Raw genomic sequence first — 23,294 nt, 5'->3', positions numbered from 1 at the left:
TCTCTAGGAACTTATTAATTACTGAACACCTGTTGCGTTCTTTTTCCCTTAATCATTCCTGAAGAGGGTTTCTTCTAAGTTTGGCCGGACGTTTGTAATCAGTTATATTTAAACACGTGTGCTTTCTTTTTAGCTTTGGATAGCTCATTAAGAAACTTGCTAGATTAAGCGAATTATCAGTCGTTAATGTTAAACTATCCTTTTAAACCCATACTTATACACATGCAATACTTTTCTGGTGGTACATTTTAATATAAGTGACTTTAAAGAATCAAAGTTCTTTTCTGGTGGATATTTTCACTTTTAACACTGGCCTGACCCATAATAAATGCTAGCGGATATATCAGCTGAAAGATTATCTACTACTTGCTCAGGAAACTTAGCTGCGGGGATGCCTAGCTGCTTGGAGCCGCATCTGAAGCCCATATTACTTGACCCTGGCAAAAGTAAGGCATATGTCCCATAGCGTAGTCTGCTTGGGGCATAGGCTGCGGCAGAGCATGGGCTTTTCCTGCTGTGGGGGTGCACTAGAGGCTGGACGACAACGACAACACGTTGAGGCAGATCCTTGATGTTGCTAGCCTGGCAAAAGCCACCTGGCGAATTAGGAGCTTGGAGTCCTTTCAGAGAGGGAAACTTATGCTGGGCCTGAGGGGAAGGGTTGGGGGTATTAGGTGGGGGACTAGGGGGATTAGGTAGAGGATGGTCCAGGGAATCGTATGTGCTGTTTTCTTTGCTAGGATCCTCTGAGCACCCTTCTTCACTGTCTCCACAGTAGGGGCAGGTGCAAAAGGGAAAGGGAGGACAGATCTTTGCCTCCAAAAAAGAGCATAGTCCAGTTCTTCTTGAGAAACTGGGCTTTTATTATTTACATGTTAAACTAAAAGTTTACATAGTATGTCCTCGGTTGACCCAAACTTTGGCCAGAAGATTGAGGGATTGAGGTTAGGTCTTTGAGTTCAAATAGAAAAGCAATATTTTATCATTTGTTGCTTTTTCTTATGTTTAGTTCTTTCATTATCTTCCCAACATTTTAGCATGAGACCTATGGGGCTATCAGGTGGTATATCTTTGTTAGTATTCATATCTTTTTTCATGAGACTTAGGGGACTATCAGGTGGTATATATCTTTGTTACTATTCTTACCATTTTTGCTTGTAATATTTCCCATATTGGGTCTTGGCTAGGTGCAATCTCTCATATTAGGAATTTCTTGCCTAGCGGGGGATTGCTGTGGCTCAACCCCATCATATTAGGGATTTCTTGCCTGTTTGGCGGGGGATTCCTTGTGGCTCAACCCCTTATGTTAGGGGACCTCTTGCCTATCCTTCACTGGAATCTTTACTGAGGCTCAATTCGCCTATCCTTTAGCCCCACCTGCTGGAGGCTCTTTGCATCCTTTCGCTTTGTCCACTCTGGCAGCTTCCCTAGTGGGAATATTTAAGGTTCCTCGTAGCCTTGATGGCGGGTCAGCATAAACCCTTGATGGGACCCCCATATGAGGTGACCACGGAACCACAGATTGGACTCATTCATTCCGCGCAGCAGTAGTGCTTGCTACCATTCAGGCACTTTCAACCTCCAGAATGCCCCGACCCACGGCCCCCAACCACCAAGGAGGAAGTACTTTGTCGCCCCTGTGACGTTTCCTACCTTGGTCTGTGCACAGAGTTTACCTGGTCACCACGGTATTGCAAGCCTCTCCTCCTCGCGTTGCTGAGAGTCCGGGTTTATTCATCACAATGGGTAGGTCTCGATCTCCCCTCCCTGAGACTAACGCAACTGGGCATTGGAATGCGTCTAACCTGGGTAGGATGACCGAAGACCCCTTTCTGAAGGAGAACGGGGATCCCAGATGAGCCCCCAGAGTTGCTGGGTGTACAAATGCTCTAGGAATAAATGCTCAGTGCCGCAAAGTGAAACCAACACTTAGGCAAAATTTCTCTTAGCAAGGCAATTTACTTCTGTAGAAGGGTGCCATTCGCATCAATCAAGATCACAGGGAAGGAAGGAGAGCAAGGAGCTTTTATCTCTGACAGTAGTTTCTACTTCTGTGTCACTCCCCCATGGGCTGGGGTTCCCCATGGGCTGTGTCACTCCCGTATGGGCTGAGCTGACCAGATTGGCTACTTGCAAATATCTTTCTAAATATGGAAAGGAAGGGGGACATGGGATACAGTGGTGAGGCATGTGAGATGTGCATCTTCCGGGCAACAATGAGTCCAGGTAACTAAGGGAACAGATGTGAGTTATTGATTAGAGCTGATGGGAAGCGGATAGGCTATCTTACAGCAACTAAGGGAAAGGAAAGTTGAGTTTGAGAACAAAAGACCAGGAAGTTAGCAGGCTAAATCTTTGAAGAGAAACTCAGAGAAAATTATTGTATCTTACATTGTCTTTCAAAAAAAAAAAAAAAAAAACTAAAGCTATTTTCAAAGCAGTTCTATAAAAAAGCTGAAAAATGAATACCATTGCCCAAGGATAGTTCAACTATTTCTGTGGGCTAATTAAAGACAAGAAATTTAAATGTGTCCCAGAGATTCTGGCACATTGTGTCTTTGGTCTCATTGATTTCAAAGAACATCTTTATTTCTGCCTTCCTTTTGTTATTTACCCAGTAGTCATTCAGGAGAGGCTATCACAATCTGAATTTAGTACAAGAAGACATTGTATTATGAGAAAGAACAAATAGCAGTAAGTTTAAGGAAAGGAAGAGAGATTTGGGAAAAGGGTATAATTCATTATTCTACATTTATTACTTCAAGTATAAGGACTTCATTTAGAATGACATTCTTCTTGTCGTAACTCATTCCTCTGAGGGGAGAAGCATCAGATATCAGTGAGCTATGGGTGAGTTATATGCTGAGCCTTGACGTTTCACAGAAGTCAATCTCCCTGTCTGAATAGGCCATGCATTCTGGTCTGTGCACATTAGCAAAGTCAGTGGCCAACCTTTCCGAAAGAGACTTGTAGGTGTCTGTGCTAGGGACTGGATGAGCAAGCTAGTCTAAATCAGAGGCAAGATAGAACAAGGCATTTTGCCTGAAAAATCTAAAGCCTCATTTTCCCAGACGTATATCATAAAATTGTTGACATTCTCTGTCAACTCCTTGCCTCCTGTGTGTCTCAGCTCTGAACTGAGGAGGAAAGTACAAGGTTGTATTAACAGGCCCTCGAAAATCCCAAAACATTTTAAAATGGAATTATGATGGAAAGGTAAATAAATAAGGTAGGGGAAAAGTCAAATGAAGCAAAAACGCAAAGGAATGTGTTATAAGTATAATGAGATGTAATGTCACAAATTACAAATATCAGAAAAGACTTTCAGAAGGAACAAATGCTCAAGGTGGTACAGAAGATAAGCTGGTGTTGACATTGTGGAAGGGGGATGGGAGGCAAAAAGTGTTTAAGGAAGAGGAAATGGCCGGCATGGAGGTTTTGAGGAATGAATGTGCCACACATGAAGGGACTGAAAACAAGATTAAGTGGGCTCAAATTAGGGGCCAGTTCTGAGTTTATAGTACACAGTCTTTTTTCTTTAACCTAACGTGTTACCTTTTTGTTGTTTTGTTATTGTTGTTTTGCTTCATACTAAACCTAGAGCCCCATGCCTATGATGTCAGGTTATTTCTTAGAGTCATTTTTGGGTTTATGGTAAGAACAAGAGAGACAATGAAAAGGTTTAAGAAGATGAATGATAAAAGCTTTCCACTTGGAGATAACAATTTTTTATTGTAATACAGAAAGTTGAGAAAATAATTTTTGAAAAAACTATTGGCAAAAGTGGCTAAACACATAAAATATATTAAATATTTATAAAATATGATATATAAATATAATTTAAACTTTGGCCACCTGTCTTATTCTTCTGATATGTAAGATTTAATATAAAAATGGAATTCAAAAGCTAAGAGAGTGTATTACCAACCAGACCTGCCTTACGAGAAATGCTAAAGCTGAAAAAACAGGATGCTGATTAGTGACATGAAAACATGTGAAAGAATAAAAGTCACTGGCAAAAGTAAGTACATAGTGAAACTCTGAATACTCTAATACTGTAATGGTGGTATGTAAATCACCTATATCATTAATATGAATGTTAAAAGACAAAATTAATTTAAAAAAATAGACAGCTACAGGCCGGGCGCGGTGGCTCATGCTTGTAATCCCAGCACTTTGGGAAGCCGAGGCAGGCGGATCATGAGGTCAGGAGATCGAGACCACGGTGAAACCCTGTCTCTACTAAAAATACAAAAAATTAGCCAGGCGTGGTGGCGGGCGCCTGTAGTCCCAGCTACTCGGAGAGGCTGAGGCAGGAGAATGGCGTGAACCCGGGAGGCGGTGCTTGCAGTGAGCCGGAGCTTGCAGTGAGCCGAGATTGCGCCACTGCACTCCAGCCTGGGCGACAGAGCAAGACTCTGTCTCAAAAAAAAAAAAAAAAAAAAAGCTACAATAGTTTGTTAAGGGATATACAATATAAAAAGAAGTAAATGTGACATCAGAAACATAAAATATCAGGGAGAGTTGAGTAGAAGTATGGAACTTCTTTATGCAATTGAAGTTGTTATCAGCCTAAAATAGCCTTTTATAAATATAGAATGTTTTATGTAAGACTTGAGGTAACCACAAAGCAAAAACCTATAGTAGATACACAAAATATAAAAAGTAAAGAACGAAAGCACACTATTAGAGAAAATTATCTATCACAAAAGAAGACAGCAAGAGAAGAAGAAGGGAAGAAAGAATGTAAAAAACAACAAGAAAACAACAAGAAAACAACAACTTACTGTAGTAAGTCCTTACTTATTAATAATTACCTTGAAAGAAAAATGATTAAATTCTTCAATCAGAAGACATAGATTTGCTGAATGAATTAAAACTAGAAGACCCAACTATTTGCTGCCTGTGAGAGCATCACTTCACCCCTAAAGACACACACACAGGTTGAAAGCAAAGGAATGGAAAAAGATATTTTGGGCAAATATAAGGCAAAAGAGTTCAGAAGTAGCTATATGTATATTGGCTAAAATAGCATTTAAATCAAAAACTGTAAAGGCAGGAACAGAAAATCAAACACTGCATGTTCTCACTCATAAGTGGGAATTGAACAATGAGAACACATGGACATAGAGAGGGAAACAACACACACCAAGGCCTGTTGGGGGTTGGGGGTTGAGGGGAGGGAACTTGAAGGATGGGTCAATAGGTGCAGCAAACCACCATGGCACACGTATACCTATGTGACAAACCTGCACATTCTGCACATGTATCTTGCTTTTTTCTTTGAGAAGAAATGAGGAGGGCCGGGCAAGGTGGCTCACGCCTGTGATCCCAGCACTTTGGGAGGCCGAGGCAGGCGGATCACGAGGTCAGGATATCTAGACCATCCTGGCTAACACGGTGAAACCCTGTATCTACTAAAAAATACAAAAAATTAGCCGGGTGTGGTGGCGGGCACCTGTAGTCCCAGCTACTTGGGAGGCTGAGGCAGGAGAATGGCGTGAACCCAGGAGGCGGAGCTTGCAGTGAGCCGAGATCCTGCCACTGTACTCCAGCCTGGGTGACAGAGTGAGACTCCATCTCAAAAAAAAAGGAAATGAGGAAAAACAAAAATTTAAAATAGTATAAAGGTAATTATATATCGATACAGAGGCCAATTAATCAAGCACATTAACCATTGTAAATATATGTCTGTAATATCACAGCACCTAAATATATAAAGAAAATATTCATAGAGCTGAAGGGAGAGATAGACTGCAATAAAATAATAGTAGGGGATGTCAACACCCCATTTTCAACAATGGAAAGATCACCCATATAGATAATCAATAAGGAAACACTGGAATTGAACTATACTTCAGACCAAATCAGTTATATTTTAGGCTGGAAAACAAGTCTTAAAAAATTTAAATTTTAAATAAAAATTTAAAGACTGAAATCATATCAAATGTATTTTTCTATCACAATTATATAAAACTGAAACTAATAATAAAAGGAAGTTTGAAAAATTTACGAATACACGAAAATTACACTCCTGAAAAACCAATGGATCAAAAAATAAATAAAAGGGGAAGCTAAATAATATCTTGATACTAATGGAGACGTAAGCACAACAAAGCAAATCTTATTAGATGCTATGAAAGCAGTTCTACAAGTAAGTTCATAGCCAGAAACACCTACACCAAAAAATAATAAAGATCTCAAATAAATAATCTAATGTTACATTTCAAGGAACTTGGAAAAGAAGAAAAAGCTTAACCCATGTAATTAGAAGGCAGGTAATGATAAAGATCAGATCAGAAATAAATGAAATAGAAACTATAAAAAACAAGTAAAAAGATTCAAATGAAATAAAATTAGAAATGAAAAAAGAGGCATTACCACTGAATCCAAAGAAATCCAAAGGGTCATAAGAGACTACTACAAACAATTATATGCCAACAAATTGGATAACTTACAAGAAATGGATAAATTCCTTGGCACTTACAACTTACAGAAAGTCAATAATGAAACATTGGACCTGAACTACACTTACAACTTACTAATACTAAATCATAAAGAAATAGAATATCTAAACAGACCAAAGACAAGTAAAACAATTGAATCAGTAATAAAAAATCTCCCATCAAAAAAAATAAAAAAATCCAGGACATGGAGGCTTCACTGCTGAATTCTACCAAACATTTAAAGGAGAATTAATACCAGTTATTTTCAAATTCTTCCAAAAAGTGAAAGAAGGGAATACTTCCAAACTCATTTTACTAAGCCAGCATTACATTGACATCCACCAGACAAGGACACCAAAAAAGAAAACAATAGGCCAATATCCTGTTAAACAGATGCAAAAATCCTCAACAAATTCTAGCAAACCGAATCAAAAGCACAGTAAAAGGATCATTCACCATGATCACTTGGGCTTTATCACTGGAATACAAGGATGTTTCAACACACACAAATCAATAAATGCAACACACCTCATTAACAGAATGAATGACAAAAATATATGATCATTTCAATAAATGCAGAAAAAGCATTTCACACAATTCAACCTCCTTTCATGATGAAAACTTTTATCAAGTTAGATATTAAAGAAGTGTACCTCAACACAAAGGCCATATATCAGAAGCCCACAGCTAACATCATACTCAGTGGTGAAAAGTTGAAAGCTTTTCCTCTGAGATCAGACAAGACATGGGGATCCTCTTTCACCACTTCTATTCAACATAGTACTGAAAGTCCTAGCCAGAGCAATTAGGCAAGGACAAGAAATAAAAGGCCTCTCAATTGGAAAAGAAGAAGTAAAATTGTCTTTGTTCACCGTTGATATGCTCTACTATGTAGAAAACCCTAAAGATTCCACAAAACTTGTTAAAACTAATAAATGGGCAAGGTAACAAGATACGAAGTCAGAATGCAAAAATCAGTTGCCTTTTTATACATTAACAACAAACAATCTGAAAAGAAATTTAGAAAAACAATTCAATTCACAATAGCACATAAAATAATAAAATACATAAGAAAATACAAAATAAATAATAAAATTATATTTTATTTTTAATTCCATTGTAAATTAAATTGTTTTCCTAATTTCCATTCAGATTGTTTGTTATTAATGCAAAAGTAAGAAACTTATATAATTAAAACTGTAAAATATTGCAGAAAGAAATTAAAGAAGGCATTGATAAATGGAAATACATGCCATGTTCAAGGGGTGGACGACAGTGTTGTTAGGATGTCAGTACAACCCAAAGTAATCTACAGATTTAGTAAAATCCCTATCGAAATCCCAATAATTAATTTTGCAGAAATAGAAAAATCCATTCTACAATTCATATGAAATCTCAAGGGACCCTACATAGCCAAAGCAATCTTGAACAAAGAAAAAAGCTGGAGGACTCACATTTCTGATTTCAAAACTTACGACAAAGCGACAGTAAACCAAAACAGTGTGGCACTAGCACAAAGTCAGAACTGCAGACCAATGAAGTAGAATAGAGATCCCAGAGATGAACCCTCACATATGTGGCAAAGTGACGTTTGACAAGAGTGTCAACATCATTCAATGTTGAAAGGACATTCTTTACAATAAATAGTGCTGAGAAAACTGGATATCTACATGTACAGGAAGGAAGTTGGACTGTTACATAACAGCATGTCCAAATATTAACTCAAAATGGATCAAAGACCTAAAAATAAAACCTAAAATTATGAAACTCTTGGAAGAAAACAAAGAGAAAAAATTTTATGACATTGGATTTGGTAATGATTTCTTGGAAATGATGCTAAAGGCACAGGCACAGGAAACAAAAGAAAACAAAACAGACAAATTAGACTTTATGAAATTTGTTTTTAAATTGTGCATCAAAAGATTCTATAAACAAAGTAAAAAGGCAACCCACAGACTAGAAGAAAATATTTGTAAATTATATATCTGATAGGTATTAATATCCAAAATATATATAGAGCTCTTAAACCTCAACAACAACAAACAGCTTAATAAGAAATGGGCAAAGGATTAGAATAGACATTTCTCCAAAGAAGATATACAAATGGATAATAAACACATAAAAAGATACTGGACATCAGTAATCATTAGGGAACTGCAAATTAAAACTACAATAAAATACCACCTTACACCAATTAGGATGGCTACTATAAAAATAAACAGAAAATAATAAGTATCAGTGAGAATGTAGAGAAATTGGACCCTTGTGCACTTTTGGCAAAAATGTAAAATGCTACAGCTGCTGTGGAAAACAGTATGGTAGTTCCTCAAAAAATTAAAACTAGAAATAGCATATGATTCAGCAATCTCACTATTGCATGAGATCCCCAAGAGAATTGAAATCAGTATGTTGAAGAAGTGTCTGCAGTCACACGTTCATTGCAACATTGTTCACAATAACGAAGATATAAGAACAATCTAATTGCCCATCAATGGATGAATGAATAATGGATAAGCAAAACGTAGTATGTATGTGTATGTGTGTATATACATATGTGTATATACGTGTGTGTATATACATGTGTATATATACATTATATATGTGTATATATATGTATGTGTGTATATACCTGTACATATGATGGAATATTACTCAGACTTAAAAAGGAAGAATATTCTGACATCTGCTACCACATAGATAAAACTTAGGACATTATGCTAAATAAAATATGCCTGTCACAAAGACAAATATCATATGATTCCATTTATATAAAGTACCTAGAAAGGTCAAAATCATTAGACAGCAGAAAGAATGGTGGTTCCCAGAGGCTGGCGGGAGGGCAAATGGGGAGTTATTGTTTAATGGGTGTAGAGTTTCAGTTTGACAAGATGAAAAGAGTTCTGGAGATGGATAGTGGTGATGGCTGCAAAACATGATGAATGTATTTAACGCCACTGAACTGTATATACCTGAACATGATTAAGATGGCAAACTTTGTTAATGTATATTTTACTACATTACAAAAAGAATGAATCGGCCATGTCAATAACTAAACCAAACATAATACAAATATTTATGAGCAAAGCGGTAAATTATAGGGCACCGTATGAACTTTCTTTTTAAAGAACTGCATAGGAGGTCTTGATGCAGTTGAGTGTAAACAGTGTGGAGGCCATGTATGGTCTCCAATTTAGGAAGCCTGATCTAAATCTTTTTTTTTTTTTTTTTTTTTTGAGAGACATGGTCTCACTCTGTCACCCAGGCTGGAGTGCAGTAGAGCTATCTCAGCTCACTGCAACCTCTGCCTCCCAGGCTCAAGCCACCCTCCCATCTCAGCCTCCCGAGTAGCTGTGACTACAGGCTTGCACTACCACGCCCAGCTAATCTTTGTATTTTTAGTGGAGACGGGTTTCACCATATTGTCCAGGCAGGTCTCAAACTCCTGGGCTCCCCAAAGTGCTGGGATTACAGGTGTGAGCCACCGCGCCTGACCTCCTGATCTAAATCTAACCAATGTTTCATACCAATTCTCAATTTTCTACATTTTTAGATCTAAAAGGGAAGAGTTTACACTGAAACTCATATATGTATTTTTGTAATCGTTGCATTAATTTAAATTTTGACAAAATGATTTTGTGTGTATTCTATTGTTTTTTAAACACAACTAAATTTTTCACTTAAATGAAAGTTTTCTTTCCAAGGAGTCTCAGGAATCTTTATACACCTGTATGTAATATTGCTAATGCTGAAAGCTAAACAAAACAACAAAAGTAATACATTAATTTTTTAAATACTTATAAAAGAAATTTCTGGAAATACATACATCAGACTTTAGGTTTTAATAGCATTTACTTCAGAAGTGGATTAAGGTGAAATGTGAGTTTATGGGAATGGTATGACTATTTTCTATTTCATATCATTTCATACAAAAGAGTTTATAGAAAAATTGTGTTTTGTGGGGCTTTTTAGTAAAAAGGAAGAAAGGTCAAAATATACAATTGCTTTCCACTATAATATAAAATTTAAAACCAATACAACCTTGAAAAAAATGTTTGCAAATACAACAGACAATGGGTTGATAATTTTCATTTTGAAAGTGCTTATCATGCAATGAATAAACACTAACACCTCCAATGAAGATGGACAAGGAGGTGGATGACTAATAAATATACAAAAAAAGTTGACCAAGAACACTTGAAAAAAGTGACATAATTACTACTAGTGAAGTTAATTTTAATTCAATTTAAAATACAAGTGAGACAGTATTTGCACTAGTGAAGCTTGGGAAAGAAGGTATATAATAGTATCCATGGGGGGATGGTTCAGTCACTTTGCATGGAAACGAACATCACCACAAATTTTATTGAAATGATTTTTTCTAACATTTATCAACACAATCAAAATTGTGCATGCCTAAAATTTGGTACAGCTATTGGATGGAAAGAAGGTCTAGCTATTAAACTTTTTAATTCAAAGCATATACAATGTCATGATGAAATATGCACAAAATAATACTAGTTGGAGATAGAAACAATGTACACAACTCCATATCATCTGCAATTTACTTTTCTGAAATCTCTGAATATTATACATAATAATTATAAAATAACTGAATTAAGTACAGAAAACTTTTTAGAGTGCTTATTCCTCTGTTTTAGAATTACAAGTGATTTTCAACTCTTTATTATACTTTTCTACAGTTTCCACATTTTCTGTATTAAAGACATACTTCTTTTGTTGTAAGAGGAAAAAAAAGTTTTAAAAAATTATGTTTTTCGTGACCAGACTTGGTGACCATATTTCCCACTTGGGAAAAAGCATTAAACTTTCTCTACTCAAAAGCTGCTAAATATACATCTATTACCAGCAGGCCCAAAGTTCACTCTCTTTTAAACAGAACCCATGGAGACACCTAATTGTGGAGACTAAATCAGCCTGGGACATCTTGTTGGAAATTCCCCAGGGAAACAAAAAATTTTATGTAAGAAGATGTCATCCTAGATTTCAGACAACTCCTAAAGATTCTCAGCCATGCATAGAGATTTGATTGTGCCTAGCACTGAGGTGAGATTGGTCAATTTTCATAAATCCCTATTTTAGGAAAGTGTAAAGATATTTTTGGCAAAGAATGCAACAGCCTGATACATTGAAACAGTTTTTAAAAAGTAATAGCAGTAAGGGGCAATGTATTTTACTTTCCCTTTCACTTCTTAAGAGGTAATGGCTCTTTTTCTTTCTGGGTGGCTTCCACTGGACTTAATCTTATTTTCTTTTCATCCCATTCATTTCAATGTGGTGTACACATAAAAGATAGTAGACACTAGAAATTTTAATCTTTAAGTTTGTCTTGTCTAAGAACATAAAATGATGGTTTCTTGAAACAGTGACATTCTGGAGAGGTACTGTGAGAACTTCCTTATAAGAAGGGATTATTTATATGAGATCCAGTCAGGTAGTATTCAGAGATCACGAGCCTCTGAAACATGCGGTTGCTTTATATTTCCCTCCATCATTGGAAATTTCCATGTACTCCAGCCAGTGGACATGACAACTGCAGTGATTTCTAGAATGTTTCGGTCACAGAACTCTAAGCTTGTGGATTCACGACCATGTAATCCATGCCATCACACTGCAAATATATATCTATTTCTGCCAGATGGTGAGGAATATTTGGCATTGGCTTCAATCCATGGGATCTACTACAGAACTTAAGGATTAGGGTTTTATTCTGAGTAAAAAAAATTTAATCATTAGGACCCTTCAACTTTCTTCAAACTCCCCTGAAGCTATAAATTCCTTCAAATACTATTCAATTCTTTCTACTGCTCCATCAAGAAATAGCAATCCAAAGATATGGTGCTATTTTTTAATTGACTTCCTTTCAGTTATAACAAAAATAATACTAAATTAAAGCAGTACAAACAGTCAATAATCCCAGAACTTCAAGGGCTTTTTGAGTGCAAATTTAGTATTGAGAATGGATAGGGAACTTGTGAAAAGATAGAGAAGCCAAATTTTATACCTAATTGAATTTAAATCTTTAGTAAAATCACTACTAAACTTATGTAAAACTTGTTAATGATTTAGAATCGTAAATATCTTCCTGTTTCTTGTCAAGAACTTCCTTTCAAATTCCATGGTATAGAAAAACATGATTTTGACATCAGATAGAGTTTGAGTATCAGACATACCAAATTCTTAACTCATATATTCACTCATTCACATATATTTTATTATCTACTAGGTATTATCTTGAGTAAGTTATGTGGAACATTGTTGACATCTTATATATAGAATATAAGCATTTTTTGTTATCATCAAGGCAGGGGAAAAGTGCTAATATTTGAGATATTGTTAAAAATGGAAAGTTAAGCTACTGATAAGAACGGGTCAGATTAGGGTGATGCTGTAATTATACACAAGTGATTTCAGTGACAAGACTCAGGTACAATTAGCATGGGAAGATTCCGAGAGCACAGAATAGAAATGGACTTATTGAAGGAGGAAGACAGTTACAGCCTAGCTCACAATTTGTTATTAGAATGTAGTAGAGTATAAGAGTTGTGCTGGGGAGAGGTGTGGTAAGTCAGGATAGTTAATCAAAGTTTGCAATGGCACATTGAGTAGTGGTAAGACTGTACTGCTTAGTGATTTTGGACAATGTAGTTCAAAGTCTTTCTTGCTATAGTTGGAAGAAAGAATTTCTGGTTATCAATGTAAGGTGAATGTACATGGCACTTGAGGTTCACTTTGTCCAAACCAGTAGCTCTTATCTCGTCTCTAACTCTACCTCTCCCTCTCCTAGGCAGAAAGCAATGGCTGCTAAAGAGTACAAAATGCTTTCCTCCTGTCAGCCGTCATGTCTGGGGACAACAGCTCCAGCCTGACCCCAGGATTCTTTATCTTGAATGGTGTTCCTGGGCTGGAAGCCACACACATCTGGATCTCCCTGCCATTCTGCTTTATGTACACCATTGCTGTTGTGGGGAACTGTGGGCTCATCTGCCTCATCAGCCATGAGGAGGCCCTGCACCGGCCCATGTACTACTTCCTGGCCCTGCTCTCCTTCACCGATGTCACCTTGTGCACCACCACGGTACCTAATATGCTGTGCATATTCTGGTTCAACCTCAAAGAGATTGACTTTAATGCCTGCCTGGCCCAGATGTTTTTTGTCCATATGCTGACAGGGATGGAGTCTGGGGTGCTCATGCTCATGGCCCTGGACCGCTATGTGGCCATCTGCTATCCCTTACGCTATGCCACCATCCTTACCAACCCTGTCATCGCCAAGGCTGGTCTTGCCACCTTCTTGAGGAATGTGATGCTCATCATCCCATTCACTCTCCTCACCAAGCGCCTGCCCTATTGCCGGGGGAACTTCATCCCCCACACCTACTGTGACCACATGTCTGTGGCCAAGGTATCCTGTGGCAATTTCAAGGTCAATGCTGTCTATGGCCTTTTTGCAGCCCTTCTGATTGGGGGCTTTGACATGGTTTGCATCGCTGTGTCTTATGCCATGATCTTGCAGGCAGTGGTGAGTTTGTCATCAGCAGACGCTCGTCATAAGGCCTTTAGCACCTGTACCTCCCACATATGTGCTATTATTATCACATATGTTCCAGCCTTGTTCACCATTTTTACTCATCGTTTTGGGGGAAAAAACATTCCCCACCACATCCACATCATTATTGCCAATCTCTATCTGATGTTTCCACCCACTCTGAATCCTGTTGTTTATGGAGTGAAGACCAAGCAGATCCGGGAAGGGGTAATCAAGTTAATTTTAAGGAGAAAGGTATCCTAGGTATAAAATAGATTCATTCATATTCAAAAATAAGGAAAACTAAAGAAAATTTTATAAAATAACTTGAATATAAAACTAAAACAAATTGTTTTCATTACAGAAAGCAATATTAATTGACTATCGGCTATAATATCAACTGAGTTCTTTTTTCTGCAGAAGTCATTAATGACAGAAATTAATGATCTAAATAAGAAACAAGCCTCCTAAATTTGAGTTTGCTTTTATAAATATAATTTCACATCATTATAATTTTGAGGCTGTTTGAAACAATTACATTACATAGATTTCTAATGTGTCTTTCATGTTGCACAAATCTGAGATTTTCATGTTGCACAAATCATTTGTGCAACATGAAAAGACAGAAAGCCACCAAAAAAGGCCTTAGAGTTTATAGAAAAAGGCCTTTGAAATTTGTTTTAGTGATTTTATTTACTCTCACTATTCTTTTCATGTATAATTTTGCACAGCTTTTCTCAGTTAAGAAAATTATATCTATATAAGTTGCAGTAACTCTCTATTATGAAGGAGAATAATATTTATATATTTGTGTCAACATGATCAAATCAAAGACAGGGAGATAAGTAAGGAAGGAATAGAGCTGTGGAAACTTAGAAGAAACAATCCCTCAAGGGTAATTCTGAGACATTGTTGAAGGAGACACAGAATGCCTTAGAAATTATTGCAAGGTGATAGTAGAAAATGGAGGAGATTTGCCAGGAAAACCTGTAAACATTTGGATTTAGCTGACTTCACAGAATTTACCAGTTGCTACCCTACTCTGGACATACACATACAAGGAAGGTATGTGTTCAGAAAAAGAGAATGATAAGAAGAATTCAGTGTCATAGACTACCAGAGAAAGAGGATCAAGAGGTGATAGAGATGATGGACGTAAAAAAGAGAGAATAAGGTGTAGCAAAAGTGAAGTGATGGGGAGGAGGGAGTACAGTTCACCATGAGAAGTTGTCAGCTGTTGCAAGCCTGTTATTAGGAATAAGTTTTCTGTTTCTTGGTTTAGCATCATCAGTGCTATATGTACTACCATATGCCAATATTCTAGCCTTCAGCTGAAGTCCTCACATTGCATCTTTCTTACTTTTATGCTCCAGTCAAGAACCAACTGCATGCGGAAGGCCTCAATTATTGGAACTTCCTGAGTTACATTATAGGGATTTGACAGTACTTTGGAGAATAATGTTTTCCCAAATATGTGCTACTCTTTGTCTCTTGAGTGAGAATCAACTCTATTTATACCCAGAATACCATCGAAATCTTACAATATCCCATATGAAACACACACTCTTCTCCTCTCATTTTAACAAAGAGACAAAATACATATCAATTGATTTGAATAGACATACATACTTTTAAAAGTGAATTCATGAAACCTAAGGAAGTGAATGCCAAGGTATTTTTAATAGCAATTTTTTTCAAGCTTAACCGACACAGCTAAAAATCTATAATTTGACTCCAAAGAGATTTTGGTAGCTCAAACAAAGTTTATATTATGAACAAATCATGCACAAATGTTGATCTTGTCCCCTGTAGCCAGTTCACGTCCCGTAAAGCAAAATGTGGAGCAGCTGGGAAGCTGTATTTGGGTCACCGTGGAGCCCTGAACACAGTATCTGAAGATACTGTGTATGCTGATTCCCATGCCCTGCATTTTTCTGTAATACTAAGTAAACCTAGCTGAATTTTTTCTTTTTTTAGTTTTGTAAATTTTATTGTCAGTACAAACCTTCTATGGCAACTGGTATTTGTAAAATGCACATTTATACATATTTAAGTACATAATTGCAAGTAACTAGTAGAGTGTACTATTCTCCTGCTAGAAATTTTTGACACTGTGAGATATTATATGGAGTTTCCTGAAATTATGTCATAATAAAAATGCTAGTATAATTTAGGGGGTTATTTGATCATGCTAAGTGGGTATCTGGGGGGTTTTCCAGTTAGGGTAGCAGTTTGAACATAAAAAGAAATGTGCACTCCCCAACACTCCAAACACATAAAAACACTGGATTAAATACATTTCTGAAATTATAGAGAATGAAACTAAAGGCGTAAGAAAATTGAGATTCTACAAGTAAGAAAAGTTATAAGGGCAAACAGTAGGTGAGGTCTTATAGTCCATACTGAGACTCTGCTTGATCATACGGCTTCAGTGTTGTTTATGTCTACATGTAAAGGTTGAACAGTGCATGAAACCTAGATTCTGGAATCACTGCACAGCCTTTGATGGGAGCTAAAATATTTATGCCAACCAGCTCAAAGGCACAGAAAAAAAAATCAATACAATAATTTAAAGAAAGAGCGATGCAATGTTTATCACTAGGGAAGACTCCATAAAGATGGGAACATATATAAGAAATATTCAGACACTTGTCTTTCTCTACCTAATCAGTTTTCTCTGTGTGTAGTAAAAAATACTCAACACACATCCTGATATTTTGTGCATCTCTCTTAAACTCCCACACTCAAAGATATATGCCCACCTGCAACATACTGAGGGAAATTGCAAATATAATAAACAATAGCGTAGGAAGTAGAAATTGAAAAAGAAGGATGAATAAATAAGGATGTATGATGATAAATTTAGTCCACAAGTCTTCATTAATAATTAACATATTTGGGGTACCAGTAGAATGGACCTTGATTTAAGGAATTTCTGGGAACTGTACACTGTACACTATCTGTGGGTCAGAGAATAAGCAGCTACAGAATAAAAGAATGTTCCCTCAGGAGAGGAGTAACACCAAACAAACTTTTCTAGAAACTGACAATCGGTGTGAGAACACATATATTATTCTGTCCTTCGTGTCTAAGTATGACAAGATGAGCGAGGTAGAAAACAAAGACGTCTTATTCTCCACGTTTGTTGAAAAACAGCCAGAATAGACAGATCTAGCTATGGTTGAAGAGGAATACAGAAGGAAATCAACAACACAACAAATAATAATTATTATATTGACCTATAAAATGTCCTGATAAATAAGAGAAGAAATAGCCTGTAAGAGAACAAAAAGATTACCAAGATGTAGAAAATGTTTACTGCAAGATTAGAAAGCCTGTTTAAAGAATAACTACAAAATGAATATAATTTCATATAATCTATGAAAAAGGAGAAAAAATAATGACAGAAATGCATGGATGACAAGAATAGAAAATGAGATGATAAGATAACAGAATGAGATTAAACAATGATAAATTAGTAAAGGAAAGTTTAGGCAAGTAAAAACATAATACAAAACTAAAATCTATGGTTAGAAAGTAAAATTTTAAAGTTATTCTTTTAAATTAGTGACATAAAGGTAAACATTAAAAGTTGTTATACAATGCAGTGAGTAAAGACATGAGATAAAAATGTTTAAAGAAGATAAAGGATAGAGAATAAAGACAGAACATAAATATCCTTTGTTTTAATAATGCAGAGCTCAAAGTGACTGAAGAATAAATGGTATTAAAGTCGAGGAAAGAATAAATTCAAATGTATTAGTGATGCACGTGTGCAAGTCTAAAGAGCATACCACAAAGAAAAAGCATTTCAAGAGAATCATTTGCATCTATAGTCTAAGAGATTTGAACTATAATTATGATAAAAAGAAAATTCAGTCCACATATGAAAGAAAAATAACAGGTTAAATGTAAGGAAAAGAAAATAAAGAAATGGTAAAGAGAAATAAGAGAAAAGGGGAAGAAGAAAAGGAGTAGGGGACGGGAGAGAGGGAGAGAAGAAAAGAGGCAAGGAGAAGAAATGCAGATTCCTATGGTGTCAAATTTCAGAAGAGTGGAGATAATTTGTTCTGAGCTTTTAAAAAGGCAATGGTTATACTGCAAATGATCTATGTTGTTCTATGAAACATTATTTTGGTATTTTTATTGCTGTAAAATATTCCAGTTTATGAATGTACTACAATTTATTTATTCATTATACTCCTGAGGGACATTTTAGTGGGCCCCTATAAATAATGCTTCTATGAACATTCTTGTGTATATTTTTTGGAGCACACATTTACATGTTGGTTTTAAACCCAAGTGGAATGTCTGAATTTTAGAATGATCACTTTTGGAATAGAGTATAAACTGTATTCCAAGATGATTTGTACCAGTTTAAACTCTCACCAAGTGTATAGGAATTCCAGTTACTCCACATCTTCTCCCACACTTGCTATTGTCAGTGTTGTAAAATCCACACTTTTAATTTGGGTTTACCTGATGACGAAAGATGGGACACATTTTCGTAGATTGTGTGCCATTTGAATTGTTTCTTAACTGGCAGTTTGAGACTTTTGTCCTTTTCTTTAGTTATTTTTCTTTTAGTTTTGATGTATAAAATTTCTTTATATATTATGAATATGTCTCTTTTATCAGTTGTATATGTTAGCACACATTTTCTTCCAATCTGTGGCTTCCATTTTTATTATCCATTATATTTTGTTTTTATTATGTTTTATTTTGATAAACAAAATCTATTAATTTTATTATGGTCTTTATGGTTGCTAATTTTTTGATATTGCAAGAAAAACTCTGTGTCGTTGAAAATGTATGTAAATATCAATGGTGAACTTAAACAAGTCTTCCTCTACAACATGGAGCGAGGAGAATTGGAAGGAAAAAGGTATGTGTATCTTCAATTTTACAAGATGTTTTTTAAATATTCATAACAAGTTATTGATGTAAAAACAAAGGAAAAATAATAAAAATTAATCATACTTAGGTTTTGTCTTATTTTTATACCAAGTTTATTGTTCAGTGGGTACATTTTGTCCCAAGGCTTCCCTGTCTTTATTACTGTAATATTACAATATATTTTTATATTCAGTAGATAAAGTAATCAAGTTTTTTCTTCCTTTTCAAAAAACAACACTGAAGTTTTGCCCCCCAAAAACTATAAAAACAGGACACACTGCATGTTTTCTTGACACGGAGTCTCGCCCTGTCACCCAGGCTGTAGTGCAATGCCATGATCTTGGCTCACTGCAACCTCTGCCTCCTGGGTTCAAGCAATTCTTCTGCCTCAGCCTCCTGAGTAGCTGGGATTACAGGTGCACACCACCACACCCAGCTAATTTTTTGTATCTTTAGTAGAGACGGGATTTCACCATGTTGGCCAGGCTGCTCTCGATTTCCTGACCTTGTGATACTCTTGCCTAGGCCTCCCAAACTGCTGGGATTACAGGCATGAGCCACCGCGCCTGGCCTGAATGTTTATCAATTTTAAAAATGGCTAAATTGTGCTATTTTACTACAATTGGGTGTTCTCCAGCCATGATTTTATTTTTGTTGCTCTAAAAGTATTAGGTAAGCTATTGGTGCTCTGCTGCATTTCAGAATAAATTATAGTATCAGTTTCATATTTCTGAAAATAAAGAAAGCTTTCTAGGATTTGAGATTTTATTAAATTTATAAATTACTTTCAGATGCAATCATCTCTGTACCATATTAGCTTTCCAATCCCTGGACATAGCTTTGTCATAGTTTCTAGTGAAGATTTTCAAATTGTTGAAACTATTGGAAAGGATATCAGTTTTTAATTTTTATTTTCTAATGTGCTACTAGATTACTAATAAAATTTGGTTTTGGTTTTCTTTATTTACCCTGTTTCCAGTGGCATTTTTTTTTTTTTTTTAATGAGACGGAGTCTCACTCTGTCACCCAGGCTCAAGTGCAGTGGCTCGATCTCGGCTCACTGCAAGCTCTGCCTCCCGGGTTCATGCCATTCTCCTGCCTCAACCTCCAGAGTAGCTGGGACTACAAGTGCCTGCCACCATGCCCGGCTATTTTTTTTGTTTAGTAGAGACGGGGTTTCACCGTGTTAGCCAGGATGGTCTCGATCTCCTGACCTCGTGATCCGCCCGCCTCGGCCTCCCAAAATGCTGGGATTACAGGCGTGAGCCACCGCGCCCGGCCCCAGTGGCATTCTTAAGTTAATAAACTAATACTAATAATTCATTTGTAGATTCACTTAGCTTCTCCGTATACCAATAAACATGTTAAATATTGTTTCCTTAAATGTTTATTTTTTTATTTTTAAAATTTTAACTTTTATTTTAAATTCCAGTGGTACATGTGCAGATTTGTTACATGGGTATATTGTGTGCTACTGAGGCTTGGGGTATGAATGATCCCATCACCTGTGTAGTAAGTAAAGTACCCAGTAAGGAGTTTTTCATCTTGGGTCCCTCCCTCTCTCTTCCCTATAGTAATCCCTAGTGTCTGTTGTTCTCATCTTTGTGTCTGTGTGTACCCAATATTTAGCTCCCACTCATCAGTGAGACCGTGTGGTTGTTTGGTTTTCTGTTCCTGCACTAATTCACTTAGGATAATGGCCTCCGGCTATATCCTTGTCGCTGAATAGAACTTGATTTCATTATTATTTTTTTTGGCTGTGTAGTATTCCATGTGTATATGTACCATATTTTCTCTATCCAATCCACAATTGATGGGCACCTAGGTTGATTCCATATCTTTGCTACTGTGAATAGTGCAGCAAAGAACATATGCATGCACGTATCTTTTTGGTAGAATTATTTATTTTCTTTCAGGCTTGCTGGGTCGAATGGTAGCTCTGTTTTAAGTTTGTTGAGAAGTCTCCAAACTGCTTTCCACAGCGGCTCAACTGATTTACATTCCCACAACAACTTTTCTCCTCAGCCTCACCATTTTTAATAACAGCCATTCTGACTGTTTTGAGATGGTATTTCATTGTGGTTTTGATTTTCGTTTATATGATGGTTAGTGATGTGGAGCATTTTTTCAAATGTTTCTTGGCAGCTTGTATGTCTTCTTTTGAGAAGTGTCCGTTTATGTCCTTTGCCCATTTTTAATGGAGTTATTTGTGTTTTGTTTGTTGATTTGCTTAAGTTCCCTATAGATTCTTGGTATTAGGCCTTTGTCAGATGCATAGTTTGCAAATATCTTCTCCTATTCCGTAGGCTTCCCGTTTACTCTATTGATATCTTTTTTGTTGTGCAGAAACTCTTTAGTTTAATTAGGCGCCACCTGTCAATTTTTGTTTTGTTGCAATTGCTTTTCAGGACATAGCCAGAAATTCTTTGCCAAGCCTGATGCTGGGAAGAGTATTTCCTAGGTTGTCTTCTAGAATTTTCTTTTTTCTTTTTTTTTGAGACAGAGTCTTGCTCTGTCTCCCAGTCTGGAGTGCAGTGGCGCGATCTTGGCTCACTGCAAGCTCCGCCTCCCGGGTTCACGCCATTCTCCTGCCTCAGCCTTCCGAGTAGCTGGGACTACAGGTGCCCGCACCACCCCCGGCTAGTTTTTTTTTTTGTATTTTTAGTAGAGACAGGGTTTCTCCATATTAGCCAGGATGGTCTCAATTTCCTGACCTCGTGATCCATCCGCCTCAGGCTGGGATGGGATTACAGGCCTGAGCCACTGTGCCCAGCCATCTTCTAGAATTTTCATAGTTTGAGGTTTTACGTTGAAATATTTTATGTATTTTCAGTTAATTTTTGTGTATGGTGAAAGGTAAGGGTCCAGCTTCAATCTTCTGCATATGGCTAGTGAAATATCACAGCACTGTTTGTTGAATAGGCAGTCCTTTCCCCATTGCTCATTTTTGCTAGCCATGTAGAAAATCAGATGGTTGTAGGTGTGAAGTTTTATTTCTGAGTTTTTGATTATCTTCCATTGATTTGTATGTCTGTTTTTATACCAGTACTATGCTGTTTTGGTGACTGTATCTTTATAGTATAGTTTGCAGTTGGATAATGTGATGCCTTCAGATTTGTTCTTTTTGCTTAGGATTGCTTTGGCTCTTCAGCACTTTTTTGGTTCCATATGAATTTTAGAATAGGTTTTTCTAATTATTTGAAGGATATTGTTGGTAGTTTGATAGAAATAACATTGAATCTGTAGATTGTTTTGGGCAGTATGGCCATTTTTATGATATTGATTCTTCCAATCCATGTTTATGAAAGGTTTTTCCATTTATTTGTGTCATCTCTGATTTCTTTCAGCAGTGTTTTGTAATTCTGTTTGTAGAGATCTTTTACCTCCTTGTTTAGTTGTATTCCTAGGTATTTCATTTTATCTGTGGCTATTGCAAATGGAATTGTGTTCTTGATTTTGCTCTTAACTTGGATGCTGTTGGTGTTTAAAATGCTACTGATTTTTGTACATTGATTTTGTATCCTGAAACCTTACTAAAGTTGTTTATCAGTTCTAGGAATCTTTTGGCAGAGTCTTTAGGATTTTCTAGGTATAAAATCGTGTCATCAACAAAGAGAGAAAGTTTGACTTCTATTCCTATTTAGATGCCATTTATTTCTTTCTCTTGCCTGATTTCTCTAGCTAGGAATTCCAGTACTATGTTGAATAGGAGTGGTGAGAGTGAGCATCTTTGTCTTGTTCCAGTTCCCAATGGGATTGCTTCCAGCTTTTGCCCATTCAGTATGATGTAGGCTGTGGATTTGTCATCAACAACTCTCATTATTTTGAAGTATGTTCCCTTGATGCCTCATCTCTCGAAGGTTTTTATCATGAAGCGTTGTTGGATTTTATCCAAATCTTCTTCTGCATCTATTGAGGTGACCATACTTTTTTTTGCTTTTAATTCTGTTTATGTGGTGGATCACTTTCATTGATTTACATATGTTGAACAAATCTTATATTCCAGGAGTACAGCCTATTGAATTGTGGTGTATTTACTTTTTAATGTGCTGCCGGATTCAGTTTGCTCTTATTCTGTTGAGAATTTTTGTTTATGTTTATCAGGTAAAGTGAACTGACATTTCCTTTTTTCATTGTGTCTCTGCTAGATTTTGGTATTAGGCTGATGCTGGTTGGTTTCAGATAGTGAGTTACAGAGAAGCCCCTCATCCTCAATTTTTTAAAATAAATTCAATAGGATTGGTATCAGTTCTTTCTTTTCTTTTCTTTTCTTTTTTTTTTTTTTTTTTTTGAGACAGAGTCTCACTCTGTCATCCAGGCTAAAGTACAGTGGTATGATCTTGGCTTACTGCAATGTCCGCCTCCCAGGTTCAAGCGATTCTCCTGCCTCAGCCTCTCGAGTAGCT

The 23,294-nt window shown here is 36.5% G+C and overlaps 1 protein-coding gene across 2 annotated transcripts; it reads left to right on the top strand.

The window, feature by feature from the left end:
* The first annotated feature begins 1,496 nt into the window (after positions 1 to 1,496).
* Positions 1,497 to 18,738, top strand: LOC129484514 (olfactory receptor 52N2-like). 2 transcript variants are annotated; one of them, XM_063641220.1, is made up of 2 exons: positions 1,497 to 1,746; positions 13,256 to 18,738. In XM_063641220.1, exon 2 carries the CDS (start codon positions 13,306 to 13,308, stop codon positions 14,254 to 14,256), a length of 951 nt encoding a protein of 316 aa, XP_063497290.1. In that variant the 5' UTR covers positions 1,497 to 1,746; positions 13,256 to 13,305; the 3' UTR covers positions 14,257 to 18,738. The 2 variants fall into 2 exon arrangements, with proteins under 2 accessions (XP_063497290.1, XP_063497288.1); XM_063641218.1 differs by having other exon boundaries at positions 1,503 to 1,746; positions 13,252 to 18,738.
* The last annotated feature ends 4,556 nt before the right edge of the window (positions 18,739 to 23,294 follow it).

This window comes from Symphalangus syndactylus, chromosome 6 (genome assembly GCF_028878055.3).
Source record: "Symphalangus syndactylus isolate Jambi chromosome 6, NHGRI_mSymSyn1-v2.1_pri, whole genome shotgun sequence".
In the NCBI taxonomy this organism is placed as follows: Eukaryota; Metazoa; Chordata; class Mammalia; order Primates; family Hylobatidae; genus Symphalangus; species Symphalangus syndactylus.
The sequence above is the reverse complement of the archived record's forward strand: the minus strand, read 5'-3'. Positions and strand labels throughout refer to the sequence as shown.